General features: G+C 24.4%; 1 protein-coding gene and 2 non-coding genes across 3 annotated transcripts; all 3 read left to right on the top strand.

The window, feature by feature from the left end:
* The first annotated feature begins 3,185 nt into the window (after positions 1 to 3,185).
* LOC145833617 (uncharacterized) lies at positions 3,186 to 13,034 on the top strand. Its single transcript, XM_082940771.1, has 11 exons — positions 3,186 to 3,271; positions 4,663 to 5,003; positions 5,301 to 5,469; positions 5,620 to 5,654; positions 6,907 to 7,028; positions 7,530 to 7,677; positions 7,934 to 7,998; positions 8,814 to 8,973; positions 9,236 to 9,323; positions 9,562 to 9,765; positions 12,912 to 13,034. Exons 1-11 carry the CDS (start codon positions 3,236 to 3,238, stop codon positions 13,032 to 13,034), a joined length of 1,491 nt encoding a protein of 496 aa, XP_082796897.1. The 5' UTR covers positions 3,186 to 3,235.
* Positions 11,963 to 12,034, top strand: Trnae-uuc (transfer RNA glutamic acid (anticodon UUC)). The gene has a single exon. It is a non-coding gene; the product is annotated as a tRNA-Glu (tRNA).
* Trnah-gug (transfer RNA histidin (anticodon GUG)) lies at positions 12,041 to 12,112 on the top strand. The gene has a single exon. It is a non-coding gene; the product is annotated as a tRNA-His (tRNA).
* Positions 13,035 to 18,409: the final 5,375 nt, after the last annotated feature.

Raw genomic sequence — 18,409 nt, 5'->3', positions numbered from 1 at the left:
TTTAGGTTATCAAAGGTTTTGTAAATTTTTTAAATGCTGAAGGTGGTTTACGCACATGTGCTTTATGTTCACTAAGAAAAAATAACTAAAGTAATAATATATTTTAAATATAAGTTTCTAACACACTAAAACATTTACTGTGGATACTTTAATTGTAAGAATACATACCAAAAATTGTGTCCAACATTTTTATTGTAACTTTCTTATAATGATTCAAAATTATTTAAATGAATTTTGTTTAGACTTAAATGTTAAAAAAAACTTATAGTTAATAATTTATGAGTATTTTTTTTTAATCTATTTTTTAAATTTAAACTACTACAAACTATTGTTTAAAACTGATTTTTTATTCGTATGAAATAAATCATTTTGGAAAACTTAAATGTATGAAGAAAGCTAAACATTATTTAGAGTATCTAAAAAGTATAGTTTTAAGTTTTATTTTCAAATAACTTCAAACAGTTAATAGTCAAAAAAATTATATTAAAATAACTTTATTATTACTTATTATTAAAATTTATTTATTAACTAATTTCGTTAAGTCATTAAACATCAAACACAGCTTTAAAGTATGAATAGTGTTGTTAATTTTTTTAAGATTTATTAAGTTGTTTACATTATGGTCACTTTTTGCAACTAATTGTTATTTTTACTAAAAACTTTGTACTACGTTGCTCTTGTTACAAATACTTGAAAGCCTTGATAAAGGATTTTTGAAATTATATGTTGTTTTTGACCGAACTATGTAAAACAATTAAATTTCAGGTAAGTGTTTTTAAACTAATAAACTTGTCTTTTAATGTTAATGCTTATTATCAATTTTAACTATTTAATCGTCTTTGCGTACAAAGTTTATTTACCTGTTTTGAAATCCCATTTAAATATTTTTTTAAGTTTATCTAGCATAAGATTAAGTTCAATACGTTATGTGTAATATTATTACTGATTATAGTTAAACTTAAATTCTGATAAACATTTGTATTATTGTACTAGGTCTAAAATGTTTTACAGAGCATTGAATTAAAAGTTCTAAGAACTTTAGTAAATCTTAAGAATTTGAAGTAAGTTAAAAACAAGTTTTTCTTTGTTTTCTAGAATATTAATTAGTTGTAATATCTCTTTTCCGTTTTTAAATTTTAATTTATTTTTTCATTGTAAAAAATATACACAGGTAATTATTTAGGTGAAGTTATAACAAACATGTGAAGTGTTTTCAAAGATTTACAGATTATTTGAAATTTTTAAACCAAAATAAATTTTCTAATTTTTGATACTACTAATACATTTTTTTTGTAACAAAAGGCGTTTTAGGTGTTTTGTTTTTGAAATAAAAGATATTTTAAAATGAAAATTTACTAATTTTACTTTTATAGCTTACAAAAAAAACTTAAAAAAAAGTACTATTTGTGTTTAAGCGTATAAATAAACGTTTAACTGTTAATGATTAACAACTGTTTATAAACTACCTTGAAAATTATGAACTTTATTAAACTAGAAATAAAAATGTTATTAATAATTTTATGCAAACTATATTTCTTATATAAATACTTACGATCGTGTAAAGTGTAGACTTTATGTGTTTCTTAACTGTTTTATTGTTGTGTATTGCTTAAAACCTAGTTTAAAACGGTCAAAAATTATGTTATTTTTTTTTATTACTTGCAAGCTTATCTGTTATTGTATTTTACTTCGTTAAGTAGTAAATAATTTAACGTAATAGTTAAATAATAAAAACTTACACTAAACAATCTGAGAAAAATAAATCAAACTACATAAAAAAATTAATTGAACTAGATACAATTCTATTAATAACTGTATTTTCATTATTTAATCAATAAAACCTATAGCATAACAAATGATCTTTCTTTTTAGTGAATTTTATTCCGCAAAAACTACTGGATTCAAGGTAAAAAAACAAAGGTTAAGTTAACATAGCTTTAAAGCTCATCTCTCACAAAAAACCAACTATTTTAAATTAGTTTATTAGTAAGAATTTTAGGTCAACAAAAACTGAAGTTTGTTACACAAAATCTAATTTTTTTACGAAAGGTATATTTGTAATAATTTATTGTTTTGATTAGGTTTTTATCAATTTAATTGTGGAAACTAACCAAGCTTAAAGCATAAAAAAGCAACACAATATTTTTTAACTACAATTTTATCTTTAATATTACTACTTATAAGATAAGAAAAATAACGTTAAATTTGTATAACGTTGCGTCACAAAAAGCTTACTAGTATAAACTGCAATAAAGAAAAATAACAAGGTAATTATCAATTAACAGCACTGTTTTTGTACGAATCAACTAAACTTCTGGCATACAGAAAACGACTATAACACTTCTTTGATATTTTGTTTACTACAAAATAGCCATGTCGAAAACAAGAAAAAAAACGTTGAAGTTTACATAGCTTTGAAGCCTGTCTATCAAAAAAAAAAACTGTTAGTTTGAAGTAGTTTTTATATAAAATATTTGATACAAAGGTAAACAAACAAAAGTTTGCAAAACAAAACAAAAAAAAGAATAGTGTAACTACAATGTTTAGTTAATTTCATTGAGTATCTACCATTAAGAGTGTTAATTTAATTTATTAGATCAACAAAGCTTAAAGCAAAAAAAAAGCACTGTACTTTTTTTTTAATTTTCTTATTTTGTTCAATGCTACTACGTCTAAATAAAGAAAAATAACGTTGAAGTTTACATAGCTTTGAAGCTCGTCTATGACAAAAAGCTACTGGTAGCTCTGTTGGACGTGAATAGTTTTTGTCAAGTGGATACTTATGTTGCTTTTTTTCTCTGATAAGCCCTGTCTTTTGTTGGTGTTCTTTATCATTGTGGCCGGTTTATTGTAACTTTTTACTAGTACAAAGCAAAAGTTTTGTTACAAGAAAATGCAGTGTTTATGTGTAATTTTAGTTAAATTTTCGTGTTTAATTACATTGTTTAATAAACAGAAATCTTGTTAGTCAATTTTTAGTTGATGTTATAATGGAATCTATTACAGTGTTATTGATTTTGAAATTTAAGTTAAAAAATATTTATTAGTAGTATGAGCTGAAATTAACTTAAAAAAAAATTGGAAAAACAGTAAAAAAATTAAATCTTGTTAAAATAAAATTGATGAAGTAAGGTTTTTAATTGGTGTTCAAATGTATTTTATTATATTTTTATTTTTTGACAGGTTTTGTTTTTAAAACTATTAAATAATGTCAAAAAATATTTGGTGAAACAAAATGAAAAGTGGTAAATACAGTAAAGAGTTTGATCAGGTTGGTAGTTCTTGTATTAATAGTTTATCAGAATACTACGTAAAGCAAGTTTTGATTGTTTTGTTTTTAAACCTATATCTGTTTTAAGCAGCTCATTTATATACTGTAGTGTTCAATTATGTTTTTGTAATTTTTAAACTCTAAAAAAGTTTTTATAATTTTTTTTTACATTAAATTTATTTTGAACAAACTTAATAAACTGCTTTTGTTGTAAAACTGATACATGATTTAACTTAACAGTTAACATAATTTGTACATGTATCAATATTTATCATAACCAACTTGCAAGGATTAGTCTTTTAACTGTTTTATGTTTTAAAACTTGTCTGTCTTTTATATTATGTTAGTGAGTAATATATTGTCTAATTTTCTAATTACCTACACAGCTAGATATTTGAAGTACTTATTTCAAGCTGCTTCATTTGGTTATATGAGTTTTATTAATAGTTTAAAAAACAACATTAAAAACATGAGTGTAACAGTAAAACTTTATATAAGCCATTTTGTTTACTAAAGTTTAGAGGAAAAACTAGTTTTGTTTTGTTTAAAGCTAAAAGGAGTAAGTTGATACGCTGTTTTATTTTAATTAATACTCAAAATAATGTTATTTAAAATTTAAGTTATTGAGTTAATTTTAAATTAGCTTACTTTTATTGTAAGAACTTGCTATTAATAATGCGTATAACGTTTTAAACACTTATTATTTCTATTAAAAAGAATAAATAATCACCAAATCGATTTAATAAATACATGACGCATAAAAAAAGTATTAAAACCAACTACTATCAAAAATTCATTTTTTTAAACATCAATTATCTTGCATGTAAATTTTATTATTAATATTATTTATTATAAATCTCAATTAAAACATGTTCTGAAACTGTTTTTACTCAGAATAAACGTTGAAACTTGAGAACTGTCAAAGTGAACTTTAAGGAGCTTGTTATATTTAAAAGTTATATGTATTTACTATCTAGTCACTCAAAACAAGTGATGATCAATGCGTATATCAATCATATTTCGAATAATTTAAAATTTAATAAAATGCTTAAAACAGAAAACTACTGAGTAAAAATTATTTATCTTTTCTCGCTATGAAACATTCCTTAACAATTTTTTGTGTTATATTTTGTGTTTACTTTAAAACCTAATTGTCTTTTTGAATATTTATTGCTCGAGTGTTTAAGAGTATTCTGTTCAAATCTATATAACACTAGTACTTCTTTTAAAAAGAAAAAAATTAAATAAAATGATATTTTTTTTTGTTTTACATTTATCTATTTTAGTTTAAAGCATTTTTCTTTGCTATTTTACAATTTAAAGCATGGTATTTAGTTATTTTTATTTGTTTTTTTTCTGTTGAAATTTTAACATAAACTTTAATTTTGTAGAAATCATCTAGAGAAGACTTGAAGCTAGCAACTGACTCGCAGTGTTTAAGCTGCACCCGAAAACGATCGCCATTGTTACGTCACAAACAATATAATGACGTAGATCATGACAGTAGCATATTATTACGTCACAAACAGTATGATGACGTAGATCATGACAAAAACAACTTATTACGTCACAAACAGTATGATGACGTAGATCATGACAAAAACAACTTATTACGTCACAAACAGTATGATGACGTAGATCACGACAGCAGCAATTTGGACGCCAGGTATCAATGTTCAAAGCTGGAAAATGCTTTACTGAAACTTCAAAACGAAAACTACAACCTAAACAGGTTGCAACGTAGAAAGAATAAGTTTGTAAAGTATAGCTAAAAGATTGAAAATCAAATTTTATCAACAAGAAACAAGTTCTATGTATAGCACTAGTAAACATATTTTTATACAACTACGTTAAAGTCTTAGTAGTATTGACATGATTCAGTGTTATAAAGTTTAACATTCATATGTCCCTTTAACTAGTGATAGTAAATTAGTTAAACTGATATTAAAGTATATTGTATCAAAAAAAGTTTTATTTACTTTAACATCAACTAATAATAAACTGTTTTATTTATTCAAATTTTTTACAGAATGATAACTCAACAAAATAGTAATGACCAGTTAATAACACCAGAAACTTTCTATCAAAGAGAAAACAAACAACTGCTAAAACAACTGAGGCTTTCAGACCTAGAGAGGGTCGAACTGAAAATAGAAGTTAAAAAACTTAAACATTTCATTAAAATGAAGATTTCAGACGTATGTATAACTAAACATTTTGACAATCAATTTTAACACACTAAGTTTAGCTTAAGTTTTATGCAAAATCCTGTTTTTACTAAAGTTTTTAAGTAAAATTGCATTTACAAAAATATCATTAAAAGTAATAAGAATAATGAATATTTCTAGATCAAAGAAAATAGAACAACTGAAGAAATAGTCAAGTAAGATATTTGCATTAGTTACTACAAATGAAATTTTTTTTTAAATAAAACTGAAAAAATGATAAATTTGTTTAGAATTTTAATAAAACCTTAGATTGATGTGTTTGATGGTTTAAAATAACTTAAATATACCTTTATACATAAATTTACACGTTTAACTAATACTAAATAAAAACACTACTAACTTCCATCTTTTTTCTTACTGACAATAACAAAAAGTAAAGCGGTTTACTAATTTGCATACCACTGGTAACAACTTTCTACGATAATAAATGAAAATTTAATTAATAGATTTAGTTTTGATTTCTTACGCCACTGTTTAATACGAAACTAGAATATTGTTATACTTGCAGTAACTATTCTTCGACACTTTAGATATATATGGAGACTTATTACGAGTTTTTTATTTTATTTTAATTTAAACAGGGAATATCATTATAGTAACTGTATTTTGCTTGGCAGAGCTGTATTTTATACTTAGTCAAACAAACTATTTAAAACTGTATAAAACATAGTAAAACAAAAAATGACCCAAAAGACTAAACAAGTGTTATTGTATTCTTCTTTGTATAAACAAAATGTAGTTAAAACAGCTGTTTGAATTTTGTTTTATCAAAACCACACAAACTTGAATTGAGTTAGTTATTGATTTTGAAAAAAAAATAAAATGAAGTATTTGCTTTGAAATAAAAAAAACGTTAAAACACGACGCTAAGCGTGTTTTGGCAAAACTGTCAAATTAATTTGCATCCGAAGCTTCACGTATGAAAGACCGAGATGTCAAACCTTCATTGTTCGAACTTCGACAAATTTTAATCCCTCCTGTCAGGCGCTTTTTGTTTTCATTGACCTTTTATTAATCTTTCCACAATTCGCTTGTGAGAGTTGTTTTTGTTGGCAAAAGCTTCACTTTTTTCCTGTGTAAAAAGTCACACACATGTTTTGTAAGATTTTCAGAAATAAAGTTTTGGTGTTCTGTGCCTTTAGTGATTTTTTTGAAATATAACTTTTTTGTTTTTAGTTGTAAAATGTATTGAGAAAAATAGTTTTGCTTGTAAAGAAACAAGTGAAAAAATTGTATCTAAAATAAATAATATAACTCTTTATAAAAAAATTAGTAAACCAAAAAAGTCTTAACCAAGTCTAACAAAACTAGTGTTTACATATTTAAAAAAAAATTAGCAAATATTTTTATTATGCAAGTAAAATTGAAAACAAAACTGAAACTAATTTATATGATGTTTGTTAAAAGAACCGAAGAACTAAAAGAAAAATTAAGAAAATCATACCTCATGGTAGAAGATGGTCTGAAACAGAGAAAAATTCTTCAACAACTATTAGCAGAAAAAGATAAATTTGTTGCTGAAATGCAAGGTAGTAAATAAACTTTTAGTGTTTGTATACATTTTAACTTTTAAACATTTGAAAATATAAAAACACATAAAATAGTTTTCAATTTTTTAAACAGTAAAATAAAACAGTTATGATTTTAAGATGGTCATTTTAAACTAAAACGCTCACTCATTCTAATAGTTTTTATTTATTTTCATAACTGTAAATATTTATTTCATGACAGTCGTTTATGATTTTTATTGTCTTTTATGTGCTACACTTGAAAACAACGCACTAATTGAATGCACTTGAATTCAACAAAGCTTTTATTTAAAAACACTTGTCAGTAAACATTTTACTAGATTTGTTAGATATTTTAGTTTTTAACTTAAAGTATAACATTTTTAGGTCAGAATAATTCATTGAATTTTTCATATGTTTTCTATTTCTTAAGTTAACTAAAAACGGTCAGTAAATATTATGTTTAATTGTACGAAGTACATTGTGATGAATAAAACACATTTTATAAAAAAAAAATTGTAGTCAAACTGTCAACGTTGGAAACAAAAGTTCAAGAATATACTTTGAAAGAAAAACAAATCAACGACAACAAAAAGAGTGAGGAGATAGACAAGAACATGGTTGTGAATCTAGTAGACAAATATGAAAAACTAAAAGCAGTACACATACAGTTAGTTTTAATATAAACATATTTCATAACCACCTTTGAACTGATATTGTAGTGACCAACTATTTAAAGCTTTATTAGACAATTAATGTTAGTATTACATATATTACTTTTTTTTCAATATAGAAAATAATAATAACTGAATGATTATTTTTTTAAATTAGTTTAATAGATAGTATAAAATTTGTTTTTGTTTATAACTATGTTAAATTTCAATTTAGACGTTTAGTTTATTTTTTAGAGAAATTAAATATTTTAGAACTCTTAAGGCATACGAGACGCTAAATGCAAAGTTTCAAAATAAAAAAGCAGAAAAGCAAACAAGTAAGTATTGTTTAACTTGATTATTAAAACATAATTTAATTTATGAAATAATAAAATATAATGTCTATTAAGGTTTTGGATGTGGTAGTAGAATAAAAAAAACTTTAAAAGTTTAAGTATTTTAAAAGTATAAGACTAAGAAAAAAAAACCTTAATTAATTTTTTATGATAAACAATGAACTTTACCGCAAGATCAACAACAACAGCATCCGAGACAATCCTACGACCGGTTTCGTCCTTATTAGGACTCATCAGGCAGGAATAGTCGCGAGAAACCGCTATTGTGATCTTAAACAAGCGGGCTTAAGTACGAAGTACTGAAGCGATCGTTTGTGGGTAAAGTTGAAAAAATGACACAGCTAAATCACTCACAGCCCAACGTCTTAGACATTGTCAGCTTGTTGTGAGATTGTAGTCTGCGCTCGTTTGATCAGTTTTAGAATTAGAAAGTTTAGTTCTAAAACTGATCAAACGAGCGCAGACTACAATCTCACAACAAGCTGACAATGTCTAAGACGTTGGGCTGTGAATGATTTAGCTGTGTCATTTTTTCAACTTTACCCACAAACGATCGCTTCAGTACTTCGTACTTAAGCCCGCTTGTTTAAGATCACAATAGCGGTTTCTCGCGACTATTCCTGCCTGATGAGTCCTAATAAGGACGAAACCGGTCGTAGGATTGTCTCGGATGCTGTTGTTGTTGATCTTGCGGTAAAGTTCATTGTTTATTATCGATGGCATAAAACATCTCAACTTCGTTGATGATGGCCGAAATAAATACTGGCTAAAATTAATTTTTTATGATAATTAAACAGAAAGAAACAACACCACTATGACTAAAACGACTGAAAAAATAAAACCAGCCAGACCCAAAACGTCCATGCGCAAAAAAATCCCCCCGTGCGAAAGCGAGAGCGATGACGTAATGAGAACGGACGAGCTGCGACCTATGACGTCATCAGTGAACAAAACCAGGTTGATAAAATTAAAATGTATTACCTGTTTCTAAACAAAAATTTAGATACGAGATATTCATAAATGACTCATACAAGGCACAAAATATTTCGGCTTTCCAAAATCAACTACAACTATTTTATTCATAACTACGTCATAGTATATACACATCTAATAAGTGCTGAACAAGATTAAAGTTACCTATTGTTTACAATAGGTTCTAATAAATAAATGAACTAAAAGGGAATTTATTCTTTTAATACTTATAAACAAATAATACCAGGTTGAGGAATAAAATCGGGTTTCCTAAGTTACAATCTACTCCTTACAAGCAGGACCTTAATACATCGTCCGTTCTCAATGCCAACGAAGTAGTTTTTAACTTCTTTCTTTTTTACTATTAATAAAGCATTTTGACAATATAAATGTTTAATAGCAAGTAACAATATCATATCCGGCTAAGTTACTATCGATAGCATTTATTATGTTTAAATTTTTCACATAATTAAAAAACCACTTAATTTAGGTTAATAAACATGATATTTCATATCTAATTTTAACTATTTGAAAAAATATTTTAGTTCAAAAAACAAGTAAATTTGTTTTTAGACATTGAGGTCACTGAGCTTGCCTCATAAAGACTTGTCACCCAACAAGAGACAAATTTCCAGTAGCAGTTTAGGGGAAACCCGCCAGATAGAACTGCCGACGATGAGCATGGCTGAGAAATTCCACGACTTCACTTCGGCATTGGTGCAATCGAGTCACGTAGTTAATAACTCAGCCAATAAGGAGGAAGATAAGAATAAATCGGTTAGTTTAGTATTAAATTATTTCTTTGACGACTGGTCAGTTTAAGATGTTAAAATATTAACAGGCAATAACATAAACTATTCTATAACATTTTAATAAATGTTATTTAAGCAAAACGAATACCGTGAGACAAGCTTAACTTAACATATGATTTGATCAAATCACTTGATCATCAGATCACAACTCTCGGTAGATTGAGACTTGGGTTTCGTTATTTTTAAAAACTTGTTAGTTAGTCAAAACTGAAAAACTGCAGTCGTCAATCTACAAACGGTTTATCATGTTTTATTATAGCGGTACCATCTGATGATTGAAGTTTGTAGATACAAATTCAGGTTTTTCAGTATTGAATGACAGGCAAAATTCAATAAGAACAAAACCCGAGTCTCAATCTATCGGAACCTGTGGTCTGATGATCAAAATGATATGATCAAGCCTATGTGTTAACTAGAAAGCAAATAAATAATGGGCTTGTTAAAGTTTGAGTACGAGTAAAATAAATAAACTATAAAAAATGTTCTTTTCAATTGTTAAAAATATTAAAAAGAGTTTATGCATTATTAAAATTTAAAAAACATATTTTGTCCCACTAAGAACAACTTAATTATTGTTTAATATACTGTTTGTGCTGCTAAAATCTTTAGTTTTACTTGGTGTATATATTTTTTATTGTCCATAAAGTAAAATAATGTTCTATTGTTTTATTCAAGTTTATGATTGAAGCTTAGCGTGTTGATTTTAATATGTTTTGTTAAAAAAGTTTTTCCGATCAATCCTGTGCATACTTTTCTGGACACTACCTACTAAATTTGACTTTACAGGAAGTTCATAATTCAATATGGCTGCTAAACTATTTTGTAACATAATTTGGCTCTGCAATTGAAATCGATTTATTGAATTAAAAATTTTTAGTTTTTTCATTGAATATAAAACATAATATATTTTAAGTAAATTCAAATATATAATACCAGATAACAGTAATTATAATAAAGTTTTCTAAGTTTACAAAAAGTCAATAATTACTTTAAGCGCTTATAAATTTTATAAGACTGTAAACCTAATTCTTAATTAAGCAATTTAAAACCAAAGTTATAATTTTCATGTTTTTTATGTTTGTTTGGTTGGTTTTGCATTTTCAGTCGTTATACTTAAAGTTATACCAGTAGAAATTATGATAGTTTGACAAAAAAAATATCATACAAACTAAATTAAAATTGTAGTTTATTGCATAACTTTTTTAAATAATTTTAAATTTTCTTCAAAAATTAATTTTCAAAATACAGTTATATAATTTTCTTTAACAATAAACTGATATCTTTAGTTATTGTCATTAAATAAGCAAGTTTAAAATTTTTTGCATACTCAAAGTAACATGATATCTATAGAATATTGATTAAGAAACTTAAGTAGGAATTTTAAAATACCAAAAAAAAACATTTTTTTTTCTATATCCTTGTTGTTATTTCTATTAAAAAATTTAACCTTGATTTTGTTGAAAAAAAAAAAAATTACCTAGATTTATTTTCTGAATTAGTTCTATGAATTTCTTTAAAAAAATATTTTAAAACAAAAATTTTAAATGAATTAATTTTATTGGTTTAACTAATGTTTTAAAATTAAAACACTTAATATACATTTATTATGTTCAAAAACACTAGTGTTTTATAAATTTAGTGAGTTTTAAAAGATAATTAGTAGGTTTCTAAGTAATTTTATTTAACATTTAGTTATGTTTTTAATAATTTAATATTACTTGAAGTTACTATTAGAAAAAAATTAAAAAAACATTAAGATAAAATTTGCTTATAACTGAAGAAGTAAATTAAAAAAAATAAGTTCAACTAAATATCAAAAACTTTTCTACCTTTTTTAATATTTACTTAACATTATAGTTTTAAATTTAATATTATTCTCATGTTTTATTGTTTTTTAATAGTTACATGGTACATTGATGCAAAGAAGTGTATAGAAAATAAAAAGGTTTATTTAAACTTTTACGCATAACATAAGGCTAAAAATATACAAACTTACTTAAAATTTAAACTGAAAAGACAATTAATTACTCTTTAAGTGAGCGACATTACATGCCTGTGCTGTGTAAACCTACTTCATTAAAGTGAGAAGAGAAATTGCTCTTTTTGCGCTTATGTGAGCAGTGTGTGCGTTTATATATCAAAATTTGTGCCATTTCCACAAGTCCTACATGGTCTAGTGGTTAGGATTCCTGGCTTTCACCCAGGCGGCCCGGGTTCGATTCCCGGTGTAGGAACGTTTCGCTGTAATCGTATAGTGGTTAGTACTTCACGTTGTGGCCGTGACAACCCAGGTTCGAATCCTGGTTACAGCACTTTTTTTTTAAATTTTAAGATTACGTGTGCTATTTTAATAATTTATTAATAGTTTGACTTTTAAATGTTATAAAATATTATAAATAGATACAAATATATATATATATACATAAATATATTACTATACATTAGTTATTTTATTCAAACTTATTAATAAAAATGCTTTTAATTTTTTTTTTAATACAATAAAGCTTTTATGATTTTTCAAAAATCGTATAAAACTTTATTTCTGATATGGTTATTTTAATGAAAAATATTTTATAGTGATAGTCTTTTAAAAGCAAATAAAATCAATTTTTTTTAGTTTTTCATTAAAATTTCTTGTCTTTATTTCAGACTGAAAGCTAATTTTTCTATATATAATTAATATATATCTAAATTTTTAAAATTAATACTGTTAGTTTAAGTAAAATACAAAAATAGTAATGCATTTACAAAATAGCATATTTTGTATAAGCTTATATTTTTACATAAAACAAATATAGCTCATACACTTTTATTGATTTTTTTTTCAGATTTATTTATTTGAAGTAACTAATTGAATATATGTTACTTTATAATTCATTTTTTAATAAAATATTATCAAAATGAAAATTTTTATATAATTTTGTTCAATACTACTTGATGTGGTTGTTAAACTTTATATAAACAAGTATTAAAAGATAAATAAGTTTATCATTTGACAAATGTAGCATTTAAGATTTATATAAAATTTACAACTATTACTATTAATTAAAATCACAAATTAAAAAAAAAAAGCACAATTTATATTACCATTAACTGATATCGTTTAAACAGAAGGTGAGTGACGAGACAAGTAGAAATGCAAACGTTCTTGGGTTTACGTCAACTCAACAGGAGTATATTGACAGTTTGGTTGAAAAATACAACAGAATGCATAGAGACAAGCAATTAAGATGATTTTATTAATTTAGGTTTAAGAGTTTTTTATAAACTAGTTTAAATATTTTTCTTTTAACTTATATTAAATTTTTTTTTATGTGCTGCAAACTAATTACAACATACTTTAACAATACTTCACTTTTTTAAACACGTTTTAACTTTTATGCATTAATGGTTTTAAATTTTTATGTGAATTATTTATGTTTTTCGTTTCTATTATAAAAATGAGTTTAATTAATTTTGTTAATTCATACTTAAAATAATCTTACATAAAATTGCAAACGTATTTAAACAATAAAACTTTATAGCACTTTTTACAGTAGACTTGCTTCAGAATTTTAAATAAAGACTAAAAGTTAGTTTAAATACTTAAGTTTTAGTTTTGTTTTTCTTTTTTTTATACACTACCTTTTTGTTAATTTTTTAAGAAGCATTTTTTCATTTGTTGTTAAGCATTATTTTTAAATTCAATACTGTTGATATAAAAAATTTATGTTTTAATTGACTGTGAATAGATATGAACATTTTTTTACTTTAATCTAATTTAGAATTAGCATAATTCAAAACTAAATGTAATTTGAATAATTTTTTTAAAGTGTTAGTTGTTTGAACCTAATATTAAAAACGTGCTTATATAAATAATTACAGATTAAATGTAATACGAGGTAGGTGTCTAATAATTATTATCTAAAAATAAATATTATCTGACTATATCTTTCGTGATAGTCTTTTAAAAGCAAATCAAATAAAATTTCTGTTTTTCATAAAACTTCTTAGAAGTAATATAAGACTTATGAAAACTTCGCATACTTTTTGCAGTTTTATTCTAAGGTTTCCTAATTATATAGCTTAAAGATTTATAGTTTTTTAGTTAGACTTGAATTTACTTTAATATTTTATTTTATCTAAAATAAATTACATCTATTTAAAAACTATGTTGTTTAAGCCATTGATCAAATTTTATTTAAAGTTGTTTTAAATATACGATAATAATTTAATTAATTGTTTTAAATATCATTGCAAGCACTTTTAACTTAAGTTTTGGAAAAAAAAAAGTTTATTACGTAATTACTCGTCTCATTTGAACTGATACATATATATATAAAAAAATAATTTATGTTGCTTTAAGTTAACTTGTAATGAATGCTTAAAACTTAATGTAGTTTAAAACACTTGTTTTATGTATATTGCTTTTTTTTGTAGTTTTTAGAACAGGAAATAAACTTTAAAAAAGAATTGCTAAAAAAAAAACTAAACTTTCAAAATATTATGTTTAAGAGTTCTACTGAAACCATTACTGAAAAATTATGCTCCAATTTCTAAAATGTATATTACTTGTATAAGGTGTTTCAGTTTGTTTTTTATGTAGTTAAGTTTTAAATTCTTTATTAAATAATCAAATAACTTACATATACTGTAAAAGCCCTTATAAATTTACAACTTTAGAGTTTTATTAAGAACTTTTTTTCTCCCTTAAAGGTTGTAAGTCTGTACAGACGGATACATGCACTGTATCAGATATAAAAAATCTTTAAATCATATTAAAGAGTAAATAATAAAAGCTATATGCACTTAAATAAAATAATACTCTAATCTGACAGTTTAATAAGCTTAAAATAACTAACTGGTTATTTAGTTTTTAATAAAAACAAAAACTAAAAAAAACATATACAACACTTTAATACAATTACCTATCTTTTAATCCTTAAATTAGGGTTAAAGTTGATAGTTTTGAGCAAAGTATGTACTTAGCGTAGACGTCAATTTAGATACAGCTTTGTAGCTAAATGAAAAATGTTTTGAAAGCAAAACCGTTAGTAATGAATATTTTTAGTCTAGCCACTTTGTTATGCGCACTTTAACCGTCAAAACTAAACGAATAATGCTTTTAGTTCAATAAATCATAGTCTTTACAACTAGTAGAATGTTATAACTGATAATTTTTTATTTACTTTAAGCTACAATGTAGTACTTTAAATAATCTTTAAATTTTTTTAATACTTAAGTGGATACTTATGCGGAGGATTACTATATTATAAGTTGCATATTAAATTATCAATCAAACTTGCAAACGTAAGTTTAATTCTATTTGTAGCAATATCTTCTAACGTAAGTGGCAAATTAAACGTTACAGCCTTTATATTAAATAAATTATTTTTACTACAATGTAATACTTATATTTAAAAGTCTAAACGGTAAACTAAGTCTGATGCTAACATTTTTTGAAATCGAAAAAAAGAAAATTTTTATTTGTTAAGGCAGCAGCTGGTATAAAAAGATTGATAAAAAATAAAAAGAAAAATTTGACCACCACTCGATCTTAAGCTGCATTCTTTTATGCAGCTCAAAGATAAAAGGCATTGTAGAAATGTTTAGTGTTTAATCAAGTTCAATCTTTTATCGTTTTAAGAATCATTTTTGGTTGGCAGTTTTTTTTTTCCTGTGAAAAGACCACCTACGTTTTATTAAAGATTTTTTGATGTTTTTGCAGCAATTAAAATATGTTGTGATTTATTCATGAACCGAATTCGATAGCTTTTAGCAATGTTAGTTTTAAATATTTTGTTTGAAACTTAAGTTTTTGTGTCATCTTACTACAAAGGGGTTTTTACAGATTTGAAAAGACCGAAATTTAGTTTTTTTTATAAGCAAATCAAACCGAATTTCACCTAAAATCAATTTTTGTCTAGAGTTTTTAACATTTTTTTCGTCTTAATAAAATAAAATAATTATACTTCTCACTACTGGTTTTATTTACAAGTTAAAAAGAACGAGTTTAACAAAAGTATTTCTACTTTTACAAAGTTTAAATTTCAATATATTATGCAGATTTTTTAATATTGTAAAAGTGCTTTAAATTTAGACAAAATATATACGATAATAAAAAAAACATATATAAAAATTGTACATATCTGTAAAATTGATTTGTAGTAAGGTTAAATACAATGACAGTAAAATTAAACTCGATCAAAACTTGTGAGAGAAAGCGTTTTTTTTATATTTCATTACAATGTAGACATATGATATATTTATTTCAAATTTCAAACCTAGCTGTCACTTTTATATTTAAACACGTGTTCAAGTTCATTAAAGTTAAAACAATATAATTGACACTCGTGAGGGAACGCGTTTTCTTGTGTTTTAGTACAACAAAGGTATGTAACATTACATTCAATATAAATTTAAAACTTAGCTGTCACTAAGATATTTAAAAATGTGTTTAAGTTATTAAATTTAAAAAATATGTTTGCTAAAGCTTACAAGCTTCTTTAGTAGAGAATTTAGTTTTTGAATTAACATGACATTTTTTTACTATTTACAAACTTATGATTAAAAATTAGACATAGCTTGTTTTAAAAAGATTTTATTTAAAACTTGAATAGAAGTGTTTTTTAAGTTGACACAAATAATTAAGTTCAAAAAATTAGTTAATAAAAGTTAACAAAGAGAATCATTATAAAATATTCGAACTCTACAAGAGTGAGACTGATATAAGTAAACATTTTGTCATTTCTTTGCTGTCATTTAAGTATTGTTTAAAAAAAATTACCAGCTTGAAAAAATTTTCACTAAAACTAATATAAGTTTCAGTGGTAGAAAATCACCTTTTTGTAATACATGACAAGCGTTACGTCTAATATTACTGCAAGTAATAACTATACTATAACTTTTAGTGTTTATATTTAATTGACAGAGTAACATCAAAGGTTATAAATATTAAACTATATTTTGTAAATATTCCAATTTTATGTATTTAGGCTTAAGTTAAAAATACATGTATTCAATCTTGACAGATTTATAAGAATTTAAAAATTAATTTTAGACAAAATTGTAAACAGTAACAGAAACATTCTGAACTTTGTTTAAGCAGCACAATCATAGTAATCTTTGAAAGTTGTTTAAAAATAGTAGTTTTCAAACATAATTTTAAAATATTTCTAAGCATTAATCAATAAATTTGAATAAGATAATCATAGTAAGGAAAAAAAAAGTAAAAATTAGACTTTAAAACATGAACTACAAAAATGTAGAAAATGTTTACAAAACTATTAGTTAACCTGGTTGTAAAAAACTTTAGTTAGTTAGATTAATGTCTTAAAATTCATATGTTTTTAAATAGCTCTTTTCTTATCCAAAAAGTGAAGCGAAGCACAAATTAAATTTCTCATAAACAATAATTTTTATTTGTTAAAAAACGGAAAAAAAGACGGTTAACTTATTTTAACTTAACTAAAAAATTTGATGGCTTGAGTAGAGAACAATTTAAGATAGAGAATAGTCTTTTGGATGCTGTGAAACCAAATCCCCAAGTAATTAAAAACTTTACTACCAATTTGGTTTGTGGGTGTGTTTTGTGTTTAAAAGTACAAGGAGCTTTTTTGATTAAACATTTTAACTGATAATAGTTTTTGGTGTGAATTTATCTTAAGTAGAAAAAATTTAACTTCGATTTATTCTAATTATTTCCGATGTAAAAACAGACATAATTGTCAGCTGACACCTTTACCAATATATTCTTTTAATGTTTTTTGAATGAATGACAACTTCAATCTTTTTAAAACCTTCAGCTAAATCACTTTTATGAGTAGGTGATTTAAATTTTCAAAATACCAAAGTTAATAATGAATTGTTTTATTTTACAATTATTACAACTTAAAGTTAAAAACGTGATGTTAAATTAGCCTGGAAAAATATCTTTTAAAATCTATTTTTTAATGGTTTATGCATTTGAAGAAACTTAATTTTTAATTCAGTTGTTTTATAGCATAGTTTTAACCACTCTAATTGAAGTAAAGTTAATCTTTTCAACTGGTAAAATAAAGTCAAGTCATTAAAAAAAGCATTGACAAAACGGTGTTTTTGACTAACAATATTGAACTGCTTACTTTCGTAAGCATACAGTTAGTGTTTTATTTAAAAGAAATGTCTACAAAAAGAATATTAACCTCTAATTTTGATAAAACTGTAACATTTAAAAATTTTGTTGTAAGTTAATTTGTTTTTGCTTTGTAAAAATAGATTTGGAGTAATCCAAACTTATCTTCTTGCATAAGTTTTTTTTTATTGATAAAAATGGAACTATTTAAAACTTATAACTATAAGTAAAAAAAATATTTTGTACTTCTTAAGTTATATACAAAGCAATTATTTAGAAGATTTAAATATATTCAATCAGAAGTCGGTAATCGTTAGTAGTCTAGGGTAATCTTTCTAAAGAAAAATATTTGAGGGACGTAGATGTAATATTAGTTGTTACCCTTCATAAGAGACCCGATATGCTTAAAGTAAGTTTTGAATTTCAGGTGAAACGTACATAAGACCTTTTTTCTGATCATTTTTAATCAAATAACACCTAGTCAGTCTTTTTTTTGTGTGGGCTAAACATATGTAAA

This window comes from Thalia democratica, chromosome 4, assembly GCF_965202585.1.
Source record: "Thalia democratica chromosome 4, ktThaDemo2.hap1.1, whole genome shotgun sequence".
NCBI classification, from domain to species: domain Eukaryota; kingdom Metazoa; phylum Chordata; class Thaliacea; order Salpida; family Salpidae; genus Thalia; species Thalia democratica.
The sequence above is the reverse complement of the archived record's forward strand: the minus strand, read 5'-3'. Positions and strand labels throughout refer to the sequence as shown.

Excerpts from the sequence above, each read along its gene's own strand:
- LOC145833617 (XM_082940771.1), top strand. The coding sequence starts at position 3,236 with ATGAAAAGTGGTAAATACAGTAAAGAGTTTGATCAG. Across the intron at positions 5,004-5,300 it reads GAAAACTACAACCTAAACAG|AATGATAACTCAACAAAATA; the intron begins GTTGCAACGTAG and ends AATTTTTTACAG. Across the intron at positions 8,974-9,235 it reads TCATCAGTGAACAAAACCAG|GTTGAGGAATAAAATCGGGT; the intron begins GTTGATAAAATT and ends AAATAATACCAG.